This window comes from Hemiscyllium ocellatum, chromosome 7 (assembly GCF_020745735.1).
Source record: "Hemiscyllium ocellatum isolate sHemOce1 chromosome 7, sHemOce1.pat.X.cur, whole genome shotgun sequence".
NCBI lineage: Eukaryota > Metazoa > Chordata > Chondrichthyes > Orectolobiformes > Hemiscylliidae > Hemiscyllium > Hemiscyllium ocellatum.
Genome location: NC_083407.1, coordinates 38361474 through 38381353, shown reverse-complemented (window position 1 = coordinate 38381353; position 19880 = coordinate 38361474). Strand labels below are relative to the sequence as shown.

The following is a 19880-nucleotide window of genomic DNA, read 5'->3' as shown; positions in this document are numbered from 1 at the left end:
AGTGGCGATGGAGAAGGCCTAGGACCTGCATGTTCTCGGCAGAGTGGGAGGGGCATTTAAAGTGTTCGGCCAATGGGGCGGTGGGGTTGATTGGTGCGGGTGTTCTGGAGATGGTCTCTAAAGCGTTCTGTGAGTAGGCATCCCATCGCCCCAATATAGAGGAGACCATATCGGGAACAATGGACACAGTAAATGACTTGTGGAAGTGCTGGTGAAATTCTGATGGATGTGGAAGGCTCCTTTGGGGCCTTGGATGGAGGTGAGAGGGGAGGTGTGGGCGCAGGATTTTCAATGCCTGCTGTGGCAGGGGAACGTGCTGGGAAGGGGAGGGTGGGTTGGTGGGTAGGGTGGATCTGATAAGGGAGTCATGGAGGGAATGGTCTTTACAGAAGCTGGATAGGGGTGGGGAGGAAAATATATCTCTGCTGGTGGGGTGCATTTGCAGGTGACGGAAATGGTGGAGGATGATGCGATGCATACAGAGGTTGGTGAGGTAGAAGATGAGGACCGGGGGATTCTATCCTTGGAGGAGTAGGATTCGAGGGCGGAAATGTGGGAAGTGGAAGAATTGCGCTGGAGGGCACCTTCAACCACGCGTGAGGTGAAATTGCGGTCTTTAAAGAAGGAGGCCATCTGGTGTATTATGTGGTGGAACTGGTCCTCCTGGGAGCAGATGTGGTGGAGGTGAAGGACTTGGGAATAAGGGATAATATTTTTTACAGAAGGCAGGGTAAGAGGATGTGTAGTCCAGGTAGCTGAGGGAGTCAGTGTGGGTTTGTGGAAGGTGTCAGTGTTGAGTTGGTCACTGTTGATGGAAATGGAGAGGTCCAGAAAGGGGAGGGAGGTGTCTGAGATGATCCAGGTGAACGTAAGTTTGGGGTGGAATGTGTTAGTGAAGTTGATGAACAGTTCAACCTCGAGTGAAGTTGATGAACTGGATCTCCCACCCACAGCTTCCAATCTTATAGTTCGGGAACCCCGGACCGCCCGGTTCTACCTCCTAGATCCACAAGCCTGACTACTCCAGCCGACCCATCATCTCGGCCTGCTCCTGCCCCACCAAACGCACCTCCACATACCTTCATACTGTCTTATCCCCCCAGTCCAGAAACTCCTCATAAACATTTGGGACACCACCCATGCCCTCCACCTCCTCCAAAGTTTTTGTTTCCCTGGCTCCCAATGCCTCATCTTCACCATGGACATCCAGTCCCTGTACACCTCCATCCACCATGACAAGGGCCTCCAAGCCTTCTGTTTCTTCCTCTCCTGACCTCCCCACTCATACTCTTCCATTGACACTCTCATTTGTTTGGCTGAACTGGTCCTCACCCTCAATAATTGCTCCTTTGAATCTTCTCATTTCCTCCAGACAAAACGGGTAGCCATGGGTACTCTCATGGGCTCCAGCTATGCAGTGTCTCTTTGTCAGTTATGTGGAACAGTGCATTTTCCGTAGCTACACCGGCACCATTCCCCACCTCTTCCTGATAACTGCATCAGCACCACCTTGTGCTCCTATGAGGAGGTTGAATACTTCATCAACTTCAGTAACACGTTCCACCCCGAACTTAAGTTCACCCGGACCTACTCAGACACCTCCATCCTCTTCCTGGTTCCTTTCCATCTCCATCAACGATGACCAACTCAACACTGACACCTTCTGCAAACCCACCTACCACAACAGCTACCTGGATTACACTTCCTCTCATCCTGCCTCTCATAAAAATGCTGCCTCTTATTCTCAATTCCTCCACCTTTGCCACATCTGATGCTAGGAGGACCTGAGTTCCACCACAGAGCACATCCAGATGGCCTCCTTCGTTAAAGACCACAATTTCCCATGTGGTTGATGATGCCTTCAGCACATCTCATCCACTTCCTGCACCTCTGCCATTGAACCTCACCCCTCCAGCGTCAACAAGAACAAGAATGTGGTACTCACATTCCACCCCACCAACCTCCGTATACATCGCATCATCTTCCACCATTTTCGCCACTCACAAACGGACCCCACTACCAGAGATATATTTCACTCCCCACCCCTATCCGCTTTCTGTCAAGACCATTCCCTCTGCAACTCCCTTGTCAGGACCATGCCCCCTACCAACCCATCCACCCCTCCTGGCACCTTCCTCTGCCACAACAGGCATTGAAAAGCCCACACCCACACCTCCCCTCTCACCTCCATCCAAGGCTCCAGAGGAGCCTTCCACATCCATCAGAGTTTTACCAGCACTTCCACACATCATTTACTGTAATCGTTGCTTCCGATGTAGTTTCCTCTACATTGGCCGACAGGATGTCTACTCGCAGAATGCTTCAGAACACATCTTTGGGTCACCCACATCAACAAACCCCACTGCCCCGTGGCCAAACACTTCAACTCCCCTTCCCACTTTGCCAAGGAAATGCAGGTCCTGGGCCTCCTCCTTGGTGACTTCCGAACCATACAATTCCTGGAAGAAGAATGCTTCATCTTCCGTCTCAGGACCCTACAATCCTACGGCATCAATGTGGATTTCACCAGTTTCTCATTTTCCTTCCCCCACCTTATCCCAGTTCCAACCTTCCAACTCGGCACCACCCTCATGACCTGTCCATCCTCCTCTCCGACCTATCATCATTACCCCCACCTCCATCTATCTATAGCACTCTCAGGTACCTTTCCATCAGCCCTAAACCCCTCCCATTTATCTCACCACCTCCTCAGCTCAAGGCCTCATTCCTAATGAAGGGCTTTTGCCCGAAACGTCAATTCTCCTGCTCCTTAGATGCTGCCTGACCTGCTGTACTTCTCCAGCACCACACTAATGGCTTATCATTGACCCAAATAACATTTTCCTTTGATTTTTCAACATTCCTTGATGTTTTGAGTATTTATAAATCTATCAATCTCTATTGCAAACATACTTAATGTCATCAGAGGATAGTGCCACCAGCCCAAGAATGAATTTGTGAAAGAAAAACCATGTCAACCAACATATTGGCGTGTTTGAAGAAGTGACACTTTCTGCAATTAAGGGGAACCAGAGAATCTATTGTATTTAGATTTCCTGAAGGTATTTGATAAAATGCCACATCAAATGTTATTGTGGAAAATAAAAGCTCATGTACAAAGGATAATACATTGGTTTGGCTAGAAGATTTTTTGGCTAACAGAAAGAAGAGAGTATCCCAATATGTCACTATCAGGTTGGCAATATGTAACGAGACAAGGAGAGGAATTGGTGCTGAGACTCAACTGTTTCCAAATCAGGTAAATGACTTAGATGAAGGGATGGTAAGTACTGAAGAGGACATAAGGATTTTAAAGAAAGATATATAGAGAGTTTAAATGAGTGGGCAAAGGTCTAACAAATGGTGTGTAACACGTGGTTTGCAGAAAGAGGTCAGTTCTACGTTTGAAGCTGGGAGACTGTTAGAAGCAGAGTCTGGGCTGTTTGAGTAGGAGAAGTCACTGAACGCCATTGATATTTCAGTGTGGCTGAGACCAGGGGTATAGGAAGCCTTCAGGCAATATATTCTTGGTGCAGTAGAGAACTATTGGAGCTTAGATAAATTTATGGAGTAATGTTAACTTAGTGAGGCTATCTGACTGCAAAGAAGCTGGAACTGTGCCTCTGATTAGAGTATTATCTTGGGAATTCGGTAAAAGCAGTCTCCCGGGAAATATTTACACTAGCGAAGTGTAAGCTGTCATTGACACAATCCATAACAGAGTGGCGTTTGAGGGAATTCTAAGGCTAAACCTTCAAAGTGACAAACTGATGTTGCTTCCAAAGGAGATGAATTGACTGCTTTTGCCTTTTAAAAGGCAGATGTGAAGTGTTAGATCACTGTTGTTTGTTTACGTCTTGTTCATCCTAGACTATGTTCTGTATACATATTATGGATTTATTTTTCTCAGCTCGCATGGTTAAATTTAGTTTTTTTTTAATGCTTGGAATCCTTGGCTTTAAGTACCTAGGATATTGAACTTCTTCAATTCCCACCACAGACATCTGTCTTTGTGGAGTTTACACATTCTCCCTGTGTCTGCGTGGGTTTCCTTCGGGTGCTCTGGTTTCTTCCCACAGTCCAAAAGTGTGCAGGTTATGTGAATTAGCTGTGCTAAATTGCCCATAGCATTAGGGGAAGAGGTAAATGTAGAGGAATGGGTCTGCATGAATTGCTCTTCGGAGGGTTGATGTGGACTTGTTGGACCGAAGGGCCTGTTTCCACACTGTAAGTAATCTGTGTAGTCTGTGTATATAAGAAGACAAAACGTTATTGGTCCCTCACCAGACTGCAGTATACATTTGATGGTTTTTCCAGGGATCGTAATAATTAGAGCACACAGATCTCTTTATATGATAACATTTTTAATTCTACCTCCATTTAAATAATATCCTGCTTTTCTATTCTTCCCACCAAAATAGACAATGTTTGACATTTTCCCATAATAAACTCCTCTTGCCAAACGTTAGTCCAATGATTTAACCAATGTGGCTTGACTGATTCCTGTGCTCTTGACTTCACTTTCTTTCCTTCCCATCATATTCTTGTTGTCATTACCTATATTGCTCAGTTCCATTACTATCTTATCATTTCTCCTAATTTTCTTAATTACACATCACATGAACCATTTGCCCCTAGTGTCTATGTATTTAAAAGTTTTTACTAAGTACCACTTCCAGTCCTCATGAATCAAAACTCATTAAAATAAAAACGTCAATCATTTTAACCATGTATTCAACTCTCTGATCTTGCACATTATCTTCAAGTTTGCTCAGAAAATAGTCCAGGTGTTACTAAATTTATAATTCTGCTTTTCACCTTAACACTTGTTTATTCATATTCCTTGAGTAGAATCTCTTTCTTTTCTGTTCCAAAGAGGTTAATCTTTATGAACTATAAAAACTGGATCCTTCTCCCAATGCTCCAAGTTCTTCTCCCAACCTGAGGAGCTATATTTAACCTTGGCACCGAGGAGACAATGTAGCCTTCAGCGCTCGTGCTTTTGACTGCAGAGAGCAGTGTCCATTTCCCCATGCATATTGCCTTATCCTATTGCTACATTTCTTTTTAATCCCCTAGCTTGAATTGGGCCCCTGTGCTCTGATGTTGTGGTAAGCACGCCCAGCTTCCCTGCAATCCCTGTACCCTTCCACTGGCACCTCAAGAACTTTTGACTAGCTGGACAAGCATGGTGCTGATGCTACTTCATGAATTCCCATACCTACCCTAGTCAATGTCACATTTTCTTGCTGTAACCATGGGCTAAATCTGATCTGCCTTATCTGAGGGGTGTGAATGTCTCCTGGAATAAAATGTCTGGGCAACTTTCTCTCTCTGATCACAGAATCACAGAAATGTTATGGCGTAGAAGAACACCATTTAGCCCATCATATCTGCTCTCTGAATGAGCATTATGATGTAGTGCCAATTTTGTGCCTTTATTCCACACCTTTGCACATTGTTTCAATTCAAATAGTCTTCTGAAGCTCTCTTGAATGCCAGGAAGGGCATTCCAGACTTGAACCATTTGCAGTGTGAGAAAAGTTTTTTGCAGATTACTTTAAATTGACTATTTTTTTTAGATGACTTTAAATCTGTGCTCTCATTCTCAAACTTTTTAATAATGTGTCATAATATCTGAAGGGCAGACTCCAGCTCATTAACACTGAGCCGAAGTTCCTTACTGTCAGTATGATCATTGCAGATCATACTGATGCCCAATGCTACAGCTGCAACGTTTCATCTGCACGGCTATCTTTACTGCATTTTGTTTAGCTAATTAATGTTTCACATTTCGAAACATCAATAATTAGTATTTATTCAAGTTGTTTAATTATTTAAGCTTTAATAGCATGCCATTGTGGCAATGAATATGTAGTATCATTTTCTTTTTCTTGTCTTTTTCCCCAACAGTAGTGTACTAATGTCCTGAAGGTAGTTATCCAGTGCTTTTTTTTTGGTACAATTATACAATTAATGACCACAACATACTGCAACATTAGGTTATTATTTTTAAAATGTTACTGTATTTCTGCTATTTCTAAAAGCATGTTAATTAAATTATAAGATCCCATAAACAATTATGCGGAGTGAAATAATGTCACAAATAAAGTTTCCAGGTAAACTCTACACAGAGGTTGGTGTAGATCCTTAGAGGAGCCTACATTAGTTTAACAATAAGCGTCCAGAGATTCATTTTCATGGAATTACTTCTCATTATGCTTAACCTGTGTTTATTCCCATCTCAAGGAAGCATTAATAATGAACATCCTTTGAAGAATCCAACCAAATAGTGGGATGACTAAAGTGGAAATATTCTGACCATAGGACAATTAAATCATTCACCCAGTGTGTGGAATCTGTTCACAATTATAAATAACTTTTTTTCTTAATAAGGATTTATGTCTGGTGAATATACTCAAAACCTATTAGGTCTTTGATTACTGACATACTGTCTCTTTTCTTTCTTTGTCATTAGCCTTTGTATTCGTGGTGACACCCCTGCAATCTTTCAATCATGTGTTATGCCTCGTGATTGTGACTTTTCTGAATGGTCTGAATGGAGTTCATGCACCAAGACTTGTCGATCGTCTGACTATTCTCCAGGGTATAGAAGCAGGATTCGATTCATAAAGTGTGTGGCTATAGGTGGCGGCAAAGATTGTCCCAACCTCGAGGAAAAAGAAACTTGTAATATTGGAGGAGAAAGATTACCACCATGTCAGAGGTATGTCTGACTTATGAATTCATTGATTTTTAAAGCAATAGTAAAGCATAGTTTACGCTCAAATAATTCTGTTGCTAATCATTCTTTAGCAGTTGTACATTTCCTCAATGAGCTTTTACAGGATTGTAATACACCAAATGGAACTTAGACAGTGGTCTTAATATTGCAAAATGTCTTGCATACCTAGACAGGATGGAAATGTGTTCACTTGACAGGTACAGGAAAACTTATATAATTAGAAAGTGTGCTGGAAGAGAGCAGTAATGATAGATTTGAAGGTGTTGAGAAATATAATAGGAAGAGAATTCTGAAGAGCAGAACAATGAAGACTTAGACTTTTAACCAGTAGTAGGGTGGAATCACATAGTCAGCCATTGTTGGAATAATGGGGTATGAGCTGTTATTTTGAATCGAAAGAAATTCAAGAGCTAGGCTGCAGGAATGATCATAGATGAGTGGGCAGAAAAGTGACAAAAGGAGTTCAATCTGGAGAAGGTGGGGTTAAGGATTGTGGTAGGGCAAACAAACCTAGGAATACACAATGAGTGGAAAGCATGTCCATAGGTCCCAGAAAGAGGCAACAAAGGTAGATGAGGTACTAAAGGAGGCAAATTGACAAGGTATAGAATATAAAAGTAGGGATAAAAAACTGAATTTACATAGGAATTGGTTAGGCCACAGATTTAATTTTGTGCACAGTTCTGGTCACTACATTATTGGAAAGGCATTATTGCTCTTGAGAGAGCTCAGAGGAGATTTGCAAGAATGTTTTCAAGGTTTGAAAATTGCAGTTATAAGGAAAAATTGAATAAGATAGTGTTGTTTTCCTTAGAAAAGAAGAGGTTGAGGGGCACTTAAATTGAGGTGTAAAAAAAAGTGAGTGGCTTGGATAGATTGAGGTGTGGATGGAGTGCACAAGGAAGACCTGTTCCCTTGTGAATAGAGCAATTACTGAAAATACAGGTTTGAGATGTGTGGTGGAAGGAAATAGAGAGGGGCATAAGGAAAAACCTTTTCAGGAGGTGGTGAGTAACTAGAATTCACTGCTGAAGTTGGTGGTTATGGCAGAAATCCTCAATTCATTTATAAGCAACCTGGATCCACACCTGAAGCACTGTAACTTGCAGGGCTACAGTCATGTGTTTTGAAAATTTCAGTTTGGTAACTTCTCTATGATTTCCACTTTGAGAACTGGTAACTAGCGCATTAAGGAAATTAAAGATGACACATCATTGATGGAATCTTCTGAAAGATAGGATTGTAACCAATTAAGGAAGTGATTTGGTGATGGCTAGGATTTGAAATTTGAAGTTTTTCAGGGTTAAAGAGGGCCCTCCCATTGTACACTGCAGAATTGAGGCTAAATAAAGATAATTGTTTAGTGAGAACTGTGATAGAACATTGTGATATAAAAGCCAACCTGCAGTAAAGTTACAACTGATTATTTTTATCATGGTTTTAATTAGTTTGACCATGCAGTCCAAACAATGGTCTTTTTCTATTTCAATCAATTAATTCTTGTTTGTTAATTGAGTTGAGGTTAATACTTGCAATTATGAAACCAGAAACCCAATCGTAAAGTAATGATCAAGATGTCTCGAGCTTTGGGAGGGAAGAAATCTACGCAATATGATTAAAAATAGAACCCGAAAATGCTACTTAAAAGAATTATACATGGAATTTTCTCAGCACCTGAATGATGATCATTGAATTCAGAAAGAAAGCAGGAAAACATGCTCCCATCAAATCAACAGAGCAGTGTTTAAGAGGGTTGAAAGCGACAAGTTCCTCGGAGTGACGATAACTGACAATCTGTCCTGGGCTTCCTATGTAGATGCAACAGTCAAGAAGGCACAACATTACCTCTTCTGCCTCAGTTGGCTCAGGAAATTTGGCATGTCCATAAGGAGCCTCACCAACTTCTACAGATGCACCATTGAGAGCATACTATCTGGGTGCATAATGGCCTGGTATGGCAACTGCTCTGCCCAGGACCATAAGAAACTACAGAAGGTGGTGTACACAACCCAGATCAACTCTTCCATCAGGCAGGAGATACAGAAGCTTGAACACAAGCACTAGCAGGTTCAGGAACAGCTTCTTCCTGGCTGTTATTAAACTGATGAATAGACTCTCTAACCTCAAATGATGCTGATCTTGCTGATGTTGATCTTGCCTAGTGCACGTCCTGTGCAATGTAACCCGTATGCCTCTGTCAAAGTCTTTTTGATCTATACATCCATGCTTACCATGATCTCCTTGTATTGCTTGTAAACAAAGCTTTTCATTGTACTTTGATACACATAACAATAAATCAATCAAGCAATCAACCAATCAATGTGGCCAATGATGAGACAGAAGAATACAGTGAGAATGATAAAGTCAAATTCTGCACATAAGTTCTGCACACAATGCAATTCTAGGTAGTGAATAGTAAGGGATTGCTTTGCATGTATTAATTAATATTATTACTTACTCTCACCTGATTTATGTGCAGTTTGCTATTTTTCCATGCAGTGGCATGAAATTAGATGGTAACAATTCCTGACATTAAAATCTGAGTGGGTACCTGGCAGCAGCAATGAGCTGGTGTCCTTGCTTGTTATCTGCTTTGGCCAATATTTCCCAACATTTCAGAGCATGTTCCATCAGCAGGGATTACCTGTAGCCCTTATCGATGGAGGCTGGCATGGGACAACAACCACCTTCGCCACATTATAGCATCACATCTTGACTCACTTATCATACAGCATTTCAACACCGCACTCTACAGCACACCAATTGTAATGCTGCTGCCAGGCTACTTTGTGTGCAGGCACAGATAGTCAGCACATGAATGAGAACAGAGTATGGCTCTTAACTTGCTTTCGAGTGCTCACTCACTTAGATGCTTATAGAATCAATGCCTTGCTTTGCCTTTTTGTGCATCGGTGCCTCATTCAGAACTTAAAGGCTCACAGTCCTTCTGTCTTGCATCACGAAGCCAGGCTGCTTGTCATATTCATCAGCAATGATGAGTTAAGGCGGTGGACATGTTCCTGTATGGTACCATGCTCTATCAATGTCACAACTACTACAACATTTACCCGCAGTTTATGTGACAAACATACTGAATGTGCTTCAAGCAAATGGCTAGATTTTCAGTCTAAGGGAGTAGTCACAGACAAGTTGAAAGGAACTGTTGATAGTCAGGGGTTATTGTTTGACATCAGTCCAAGGGCTTCAGGAAATCAGTCAAGCAGCTGGGATGGGTTCAGAATCATATGCTTACAATCTGGGAGTGTGCCATAGTCACTCCTGCAGGGTCTGATCACTTAATGTAAATTATCAACATCCTTTTTACCTAGCACTCCACCACCAAACCCCCATCCATCACCTACCCATTCCCCCCCACCCCACTATTGCATAAATTTTCCCTCTTCACACTTCACTTCAACTCTGAGGAAGAGTCATCTAGACTCAAAACATTAGCTTGCTTTCTGTCCATGGCATACTGCCTGACCTGCTGTGACCTCCAGCATTTTTCGTTTGAAGTCTGGGATCAGTAGGATTGGTAAACAGCACAGAGATCAGTCACTGCTCTGGTCACCTATTAGCGAGGTGCGGGAGGCAGTCATTCCAGGTTGGTTCATGGCATGGGCCCCATGGTGCATCTTGGGGAATATTCAATGAAAATCAAAGGGAGAGTTGTCAGGGGCCACTGCTGTGACAGAGAAACTGAGGAAGTCATTCATGGGGACTGAAGGCAGCATGCTAGAATGCGGAGGGGATACAACTCAATATATCAGATGGGAGATAGTCAGACAAAGAAGGGCACGGGGATCTGCAGATGGAGGGTTGCGATGATATTGACCTTGTTATCCTGGCTTCAACGGGTGGATAGAACACAACAGCGCTTGGCGTAAGTACACTATAGACCTGGGACTCAGGGTGGTAAAACTCACCTTAGTTTCAATGATTATGTTATCCTGAAAATCAAAGCTGATAATACCACTTGGTGAGATTATCTGGTTCAAAGTTAGATATTAAAAATTTACTGGGAATTGAAATTAGGAAACCATAACCCCTGCTTGACAAAAATGTGCTTTACTCAGAAAAAGACCAGGCACAGATTGCAGTCTGTGGGGTACTGTAGTTAATGGACCCTAGATCTATCTCCCTCTGCTTTATTGGTGATCGTGCTGAAGTATTTAAAAAATACAATATCAATTGAGACTGTGAGATGGTCATCAACTTATGAGTTATGGTAAGTGGCCGGTAACTCAAGACCATTATTCTTATCTGATGCTCCACTCATTGTTTCAGTGCATGGCTTTCCATAAAATCTAAAGCACAAGATTGAATTAATACAATATCAAATCAATACCCATCCAACGTGAGTTGCAGCCATCCAGGCAGCTCAAACAACACTCAAGAAGTTTGATACCATCCAGGACAAAGCATCAATTTGATTGACACCAGATCTAAAAACATTTACTCCCTCCACTACTAGTGCTGAGTAGCAGCAATATGTACCACCTATAATTTGCACTGCAGGATTTCACCAGAGCTCCATTGATGTCATCTTCCAAACACATGAACACCATCTGGAAGGACAAGGACAACAAACACATGGGAACATCACCGCTTATAATTTCCCCATTTAGCCACACATCAAATATGACTTGCAAATATGTCTCTATGCTATTGTGATCTACCTATGCCAAATTGTCTGCAATGCTTCAAGGAGTCAGATCACCACTCCCTTGTCAAGGGCTACTAAGATTCGGCAATAAATGCTGGTGCAGCCAACAAATTCCACTTCTCATGAATGAATAAAAATAAAGTAAGTACAGTTTATGAGAGGTGAATTATAACAAATCACGAGTGTGTTAAAATTTCACTGTTTGCTATACATTTCCATTTTCCAAGCAGTAATGCAAAGAATAGCTAACTGTTTTACCTTTTTTGGCAATACAATAAACAGCCAGAAGGTAATTATTTTTAAAGTGGTATGGGTGGACTGCTTCAGAATTGTCTACCCATCACAAGCCTGTCTAAGAAATGTTCATAATTTTAATTTCATAGATGGTCAACTTCTGCATATTCTCACATTTGAAAAAGGTAATTGGGAAATATGCAACATGGATTTATACAGAACTACTGTAGTATAGGTCAGAGGAAAAGCTTTATAGTAAACTATGCAAAGTATAATGTGGAGGATCCAGTGTTGGACTGGGATGGACAAAGTCAGAAATCACACAACACCAGGTTATAGTCCAACAGGTTTATCTGAAATTACAAATTCTTAGTCAACTACACCTGGCAAAGGGGCTGCACTCTGGAAGTTTGTGTGATTTCAAATAAACCTGTTGGATTGTAACCTGGTGTTGTGTGACTTCTGACTTTATACAAAATATCATATATGGTTAGCAGTGCATTGTATCATCGAGCTCAAGGCAGTAATTTCAAAGACAGTGAATCTTGAGCAGTTTCATGTCAGCAGAATTGTTTGATTGAATAAATCCCTTGTAATGCATTGTGAGGTGTTTATATTTCTTTTATAGTGTGACAAACAAATAGTAGCAGTAATTATTTTTTACTGCCTAAAACCCAATCATCAGTTGAACTTAACAGATGACTTTGAATCTGTGTTGCTTTTAGCAGTGCATGTTTGATATCATTGTCAACTCAGGTTATTGGGAAATATGAAATTAAGGCACCTAAATGGAGTTGAAATCCAGAAGAGTTATAAACTAATTGAAACAAGGAACATGCTTAAGGACTGAATTGCTTACACTCTCTTCCTGTATATCCTGCTTGTGATTAATATGAATGGTCAGGATGCTGGGAATCGCATATTCAAATGTGCCCTTGGCAGCACAGACTTTACAACTGCCTATTTAGTATTAGATGGATGAAGTATTAGATTCAAATCTGAGTTCTCTAAATAGATACTTAAAGCTCCACCAAAAGAAAAAAATGGAATTTGTACCACAAGTTAAAAGTACCTCCAAAATGATCAAGTAAAAATATCAAATAAGCAGGAGGTCTGTTAGCTCATCAAAATTAACCATTTGAGGAGTAAAACATTTTGGAGAATCTTACAGAATCTTTATTGGAGTGATGATCCAATGCTAAACTTAACAGCACATGGATGAAACCAGGCAATAACTAGATTGATACATAATAAATATCCAGTGAAATAACTGCTCCTTGAATAGAGACACAGCAGGATAGGAGGACTATGATCATCCAGGAACCAAGCTCTGAATTCCTCTGTGAATCTTCCCCTCTGGCAGAAGCAAGAATACAAAGATTCTGTCTGGCCAGACTGAGAGTTACAATGCTTTAATTTCTTTGAATTACTTCAGTTATGAGGATAGATTGAAGAATTCCGGACTGTTCTGTTTGGAGAGAAGAGGTCATAGAGTCATAGAGATATACAGCATGGAAACAGACCCTTCGGTCCAACCCGTCCATGCCGACCAGATATCCCAACCCAATCTAGTCCTAGCTGCCAGTGCCTGGCCCATATCCCTCCAAACCCTTCCTATTCATATACGCATCCAAATGCCTCTTAAATGTTGCAATTGTACCAGCCTCCATCACATCCTCTGGCAGCTCGTTCCATACACGTATCACCCTCTGTGTGAAAACGTTGCCCCTTAGGTCTCTTTTAAATCCTTCCCCTCTCACCCTAAACCTATGCCCTCTAGTTCTGGACTCCCCAACCCCAGGGAAAAGACTTTGCCTGTTTTTCCTATCCATGCCCCTCATAATTTTATAAACCTCTATAAGGTCACCCCTCAGCCTCCGATGCTCCAGGGAAAACAGCCCCAGCCTGTTCAGCCTCTCCCTGTAGCTCAGATCCTCAAACCATGGCAACATCCATGTAAATCTTTTCTGAACCCTTTCAAGTTTCACAACATCTTTCTGATAGGAAGGAGACCAGAATTGCACACAATATTCCAACAGTGGCCTAACCAATGTCCTGTATAGCCGCAACATGACCTCCCAACTCCTGTACTCAATACTCTGACCAATAAAGGAAAGCATACCAAATGCCTTCTTCACTATCCTATCTACCTGTGACTCCACTTTCAAGGAGCTATGAACCTGCACTCCAAGGTCTCTTTGTCAGCAACACTCCCTAGGACCTTACCATTAAGTGTATAAGTCCTGCTAAGATTTGCTTTCCCAAAATACAGCACCTTGCATTTATCTCAATTAAACTCCATCTGCCACCTCTCAGCTCATTGGCCCATCTGATCCAGATCCTGTTGTAATCTGAGGTAACCCTCTTCACTGTCCACTACACCTCCAATTTTGGTGTCATCTGCAAACTTACTAACTGTACCTCTTATGCTCGCATCCAAATCATTTATGTAAATAACGAAAAGTAGACGACTCAGCACCGATCCTTGTAGCACTCCACTGGTAACAGGCCTCCAGTCTGAAAGACAACCCTCCACCACCATCCTCTGTCTTCTACCTTTCAGCCAGTTCTATATTCAAATGGCTAGTTCTCCCTGTATTCCATGAGATCTAACCTTGCTAATCAGTCTTCCATGGCAAATCTTGTCGAACACCTTACTGAAGTCCATTTGGATCACATCAACTGCTCTGCCCTCTTCAATCTTCTTTGTTACTTCTTCAAACAACTCAATCAAGTTTGTGAGACATGATTTCCCACGCACAAAGCCATGTTGACTATCCCAAATCAGTCCTCGCCTTTCCAAATGTATGTACATCCTGTCTCTCAGGATTCCCTTCAACAACTTGCCCACCACCAAGGTCAGGCTCACCAGTCTATAGTTTCCTGGCTTGTCTTTACAGTGGCACCACTTCTTAAACAGTGGCACCACGTTTGCCAACTTCCAGTCTTCCGGCATCTCACCTGTGACTATCGATGGTACAAGTATCTCATCAAGAGGCCCAGCAATCATTTCTCTAGTTTCCCACAGAGTTCTCGGTACACCTGATCAGGTCCTGGTGATTTATCCACCTATTTCCCTACAGTCTATATCTTCCATATCCTTTTCCACAGTAAATACAGATGCAAAATATTCATTTACTAACTCCCCCATTTTCTGTGGTTCCACACAAAGGCCACCTTGCTGATCTTTGAGGGGTGCTGCAAATGTGTTGCTGGTCAAAGCACAGCAGGTTAGGCAGCATCTCAGGAATAGAGAATTCGACGTTTCGAGCATAAGCCCTTCATCAGGAATAAGAGAGAGAGAGCCAAGCCGGCTGAGATAAAAGGTAGGGAGGAGGGACTAGGGGGAGGGGCGATGGAGGTGGGATAGGTGGAAGGAGGTCAAGGTGAGGGTGATAGGCCGGAGTGGGGTGGGGGCGGAGAGGTCAGGAAGAGGATTGCAGGTTAGGAGGGCGGTGCTGAGTTGAGGGAACCGACTGAGACAAGGTGGGGGGAGGGGAAATGAGGAAGCTGGAGAAATCTGAATTCATACCTTGTGGTTGGAGGGTTCCCAGGCGGAAGATGAGGCGCTCCTCCTCCAGCCGTCGTGTAGTTGTGTTCTGCCGGTGGAGGAGTCCAAGGACCTGCATGTCCTCGGTGGAGTGGGAGGGGGAGTTAAAGTGTTGAGCCACGGGGTGATTGGGTTGGTTGGTTCGGGCGGCCCAGAGGTGTTCTCTGAAGCGTTCCGCAAGTAAGCGGCCTGTCTCACCAATATAGAGGAGGCCACATCGGGTGCAGCGGATGCAATAGATGATGTGTGTGGAGGTACAGGTGAACTTGTGGCGGATATGGAAGGATCCCTTGGGGCCTTGGAGGGAAGTGAGTGTGGAGGTGTGGGCGCAAGTTTTACATTTCCTGCGGTTGCAGGGGAAGGTGCCGGGGGTGGAGGTTGGGTTGGTGGGGGGTGTGGATCTGACAAGGGAGTCACGAAGGGAGTGGTCCTTGCGGAACGCTGATAGGGGAGGGGAGGGAAATATATCCTTGGTGGTGGGGTCCGTTTGGAGGTGGCGGAAATGGCGGCGGATAATACGTTGTATGCGCAGGTTGGTGGGGTGGTAGGTGAGAACCAGTGGGGTTCTGTCTTGGTGGCGGTTGGAGGAGCGGGGCTCAAGGGCGGAGGAGCGGGAAGTGGAGGAGATGCGGTGGAGGGCATCGTCGATCACGTCTGGGGGGAATCTGCGGTCCTTGAAGAAGGAGGCCATCTGGGTTGTGCGGTGTTGGAATTGGTCCTCCTGGGAGCAGATGCGGCGGAGACGAAGGAATTGGGAATATGGGATGGCGTTTTTACAGGGGGCAGGGTGGGAGGAGGTGTAGTCCAGGTAGCTGTGGGAGTCAGTCGGTTTATAATAGATGTCTGTGTTGAGTCGGTCGCCCGAGATAGAAATGGAAAGGTCTAGGAAGGGGAGGGAGGAGTCTGAGACAGTCCAGGTGAATTTCAGGTCGGGATGGAAGGTGTTAGTAAAGTTGATGAACTGTTCAACCTCCTCGTGGGAGCACGAGGCAGCGCCGATACAGTCATCGATGTAGCGGAGGAAAAGGTGGGGGGTGGTGCCAGTGTAGTTGCGGAAGATGGACTGTTCCACATATCCTACAAAGAGGCAGGCATAGCTGGGGCCCATGCGGGTGCCCATGGCAACTCCTTTAGTTTGGAGGAAGTGGGAGGATTGAAAAGAGAAGTTATTCAGGGTGAGGACCAGTTCAGTCAGTCGAAGGAGGGTGTCAGTGGAAGGGTACTGGTTAGTGCGGCGGGAAAGGAAGAAGCGGAGGGCTTTGAGTCCTTCGTGATGGGGGATGGAGGTGTACAGGGACTGGATGTCCATAGTGAAAATAAGGCGTTGGGGACCGGGGAAGCGAAAATCCTGGAGGAGGTGGAGGGCGTGGGTGGTGTCCCGAACGTAGGTGGGGAGTTCTTGGACTAAAGGGGACGGGCCCTATTCTCTCCCTAGTTATCCTATTGTCCTTAATATATTTGTAAAACCCCTTTGGATTCTCCTTAATTCTATTTGTCAAAGCTATCTCATGTCCCTGTTTTGCCCTCCTGATTTCCCTCTTTCTCCTACTTTCTTTATACTCTTCTAAGGATTCACTTGATCTATCCTGTCTGTACCTGACATGCTTTCTTCTTTTTCCTAATCAAACCTTCAACTTCTTTAGTCATCCAGCATTCCCTATACCTACCAGAGGAATTTGATAGGGGCTTTCAAAATCAAGGGCAGGCTGGATAGGATAACTAGGGAGGGATACAAGAATGAGGGGACATGGATTTCAAGTGATCTGAAAAAGAAGCAAAGGTGATGTGGGGAAAATCTTTTTCACTTCATCAGGGTAGTTAGGGTATGGAATGTACTGAATGGAAGTGTGGTGGAACTAGGTTGAATTGAGGCGTTCAAAAGGATATTGGATGATTGTTTGGATAGAAATGGTATATGCAAGGGTATATGAAAATAGCAGGAGATTGGCACAAGGTAGTGATGCTTGTTTGAAGAGTCTGTGCAGGCATGATGGGCTGATTTAACTCCTCCTGTGCCATAATGATTCTGTGATTCCAGCAAAAAAAAGGCTTTCTTTTTCTATTTTCAGGTAATTTTCAGATTAAAGTCGAATATTCTACAAGGTAGCTCAACTGGACAGCTATAAATCAAACATGATTCTGAGGAGAGAGAGTGGGAAGTAATTTTTTTTGTGTTGAAGAGATATGTAATCATCTTTAATAAATATAATCATATGAGCCCGAAGGTTACTTCAATGTTATGAGGATGTATCAGTGAAAGAGTGATTGCTGTATCTAATGATTGGTCCCAGAAAAGTAAGTAGAAGTAAGTGAAGACAATAATTAATGTGTGGAAGTGATTACCAGATGTGCTATTCATTGAACAATTTAGATGTTGCATAAGCCACCAGAAGGAAGCTCAAACAATTTGTAGCCATCATCTGGACCCTGAGATGACATTGCTGCTAGAAAATCACACTCTTATCCAATATATTTTATAGTGTGCAGCTGGCAAGGGAAGGTTATGTTCATTTTTTTTCTTCTTTGTCTGCTCATGCATGATACCATGATGGGCATAAACCACAAGAAGCTTCCTTTTAGTTGATTTGCAATCACCCCCATACTGAGTGACCAATGATTGTAATGAAATCAACATAATTTTGTTGTAGTAACTTGCAGTCTGTCCCTTGCCTATCTAAAAAAAATGTTCAAAATAGGCAATTCAGATGAACAGACTGACAATACAAAATGTTGTTTTAAAGTGTATAAGTACTTTTTGTTTGTCTAGAAAGTTTTGAACTGCACTCAATATAGCATAGTATATTCAGAAAGCTAGAATATCATTAGTATACTTCACACATTTTCCATGTGCCTGAGGTAGTACCAGTCAGTGTCAGGTCTACTGAACCAAAGTTGAATTAATTACAACCTTAACTTCAACAATAAGCAATCTAAAATTTCTTATACTTTTTAACTTGCCATGCAATCTTGACTGCTGCGGTTTTAACTTTGTATGTTTTTAATGCCATAACTTGTTAATACAAGCTCAATTGGGAAACGCATCCAAACATGATAAAGCATCAGCAAAATTCATGTCGTTGTTAATTCCAGTTATCCATCTCATCAATCACTGGGACCATCATTAATAAAGGACAAACATACAGTTTTGTAATTCTGAACGATACGCATAATATTTTAATGCTTTCAAATATAAATCATAATACACATTAGGATAATTAGATTTTAATGTCATGTGTGCTCAAGAAGAAAGGTACAGACGTACAGTGAAATGTGTGCAATGTTGCCATATGCAGGGCCATCTTAGGTATAAGGCATCCAGTTACAAATCTTAGGTATGGTGGTTTAGGGCAGCATGGTAGTTCGGTGGTCAGCACTGCTGCCTCACAGTGCCAGGGACCCGGGTTCAATTCCCACCTCAGGCAACTGTCTGTGTGGAGTTTGCACATTCTCCCCGTGTCTGTGTGGGTTTCCTCCGGGTGCTCCGGTTTCCTCCCACAATCCAAAGATGTGCAGGTTGGGTGAATTGGCCATGCTAAATTGCCTGTAGTATTAGATATAAGGGAATGGGTCTGGGTGGGTTGTTCTTTGGAAGGTCGGTGTGGACTTGTTGGGCCGAAGGGCCTGTTTCCACGCTGTAGGGAATGGAATCTAAATAGATTAGGTACAAAAATAGAGAAACAAGTAAATAAGCCAAAAGTTCTACATTACAGTTCTTTTTAGTATAAATTGGGAAAACAAAGAAATAAATTTAAAAGATAAACATTACAATCCCTCTATAGCCTGCAGTCACTCCACATTGGGGGTTTTCCACGCGTGGTAAAAATAATGACTACAGATGCTGGAAACCAGATTCTGGATTAGAGTGGTGCTGGAAAAGCACAGCGGTTCAGGCAGCATCTGAGGAGCGGGAAAATCGATGTTTCGGGCAAAAGCCCTTCATCAGGAATGGAGGCAGAGTGCCTGCAGAATGGAGAGACAAATGAGAGGAGAGTGGGGGTGGGGAGAAAGTAGCATAGAGTACAATAGGTGAGTGGCGGTGGAGATGGAGGTGATAGGTCAGAGAGGAGGGTGGGGGAGGGTAGCAAAGAGCACAATGGGTGAATGGGGGTGGGGATGGAGGTGATAGGTAAGAGAGGAAGGTGGAGTGGATAGGTGGGAAGGAAGATAGGCAGGCAGGACAGGTCATGGGGACAGTGCTGAGCTGGAAGTTTGGAACAGGGATCAGGTGGGGGAAGGGGAAATGAGGAAACTGATGAAGTCCACATTGATGCCCTGGAGTTGAAGTGTTCCGAGGGGGAAGATGAGGCGTTCTTCCTCCAGGAGTCAGGTGGTGAGGGAGCGGTGGTGAAGGAGGCCTAGGACCTGCATGTCCTCGGCAGAGTGGGAGGGGGAATTGAAATGCTGGGCCACAGGGCGGTGGGGTTGATTGGTGCGGGTGTCTCGGAGGTGTTCCCTAAAGTGCTCTGCTAGGAGGTGTCCAGTCTCCCCAATGTAGAGGAGACTGCATCAGGAGCAACAGATGCAATAAATGATATTGGTGGATATGCAGGTAAAACTTTGATGGATGTGGAAGGCTCCATTGGGGCCTTGAATGGAGGTGAGGGAGGAGGTGTGGGCGCAGGTTTCACAGTTCCTGCGGTGGCAGGGGAAGGTGCCAGGATGGGAGGGTGGATTGTTGGGGGGGG

At 43.3% G+C, this 19880-nt stretch overlaps 1 protein-coding gene across 1 annotated transcript in view; it reads left to right on the top strand.

The window, feature by feature from the left end:
- thsd7ba (thrombospondin, type I, domain containing 7Ba) overlaps positions 1-19880 on the top strand; it is a 578787-nt gene that overhangs the window by 11889 nt on the left and 547018 nt on the right. Inside the window, exon 3 of the mRNA XM_060827743.1 lies at positions 6479-6727. Within this exon, the coding sequence (XP_060683726.1) occupies positions 6479-6727 (249 nt within the window). The remainder of the gene's footprint in view (positions 1-6478; positions 6728-19880) is intronic.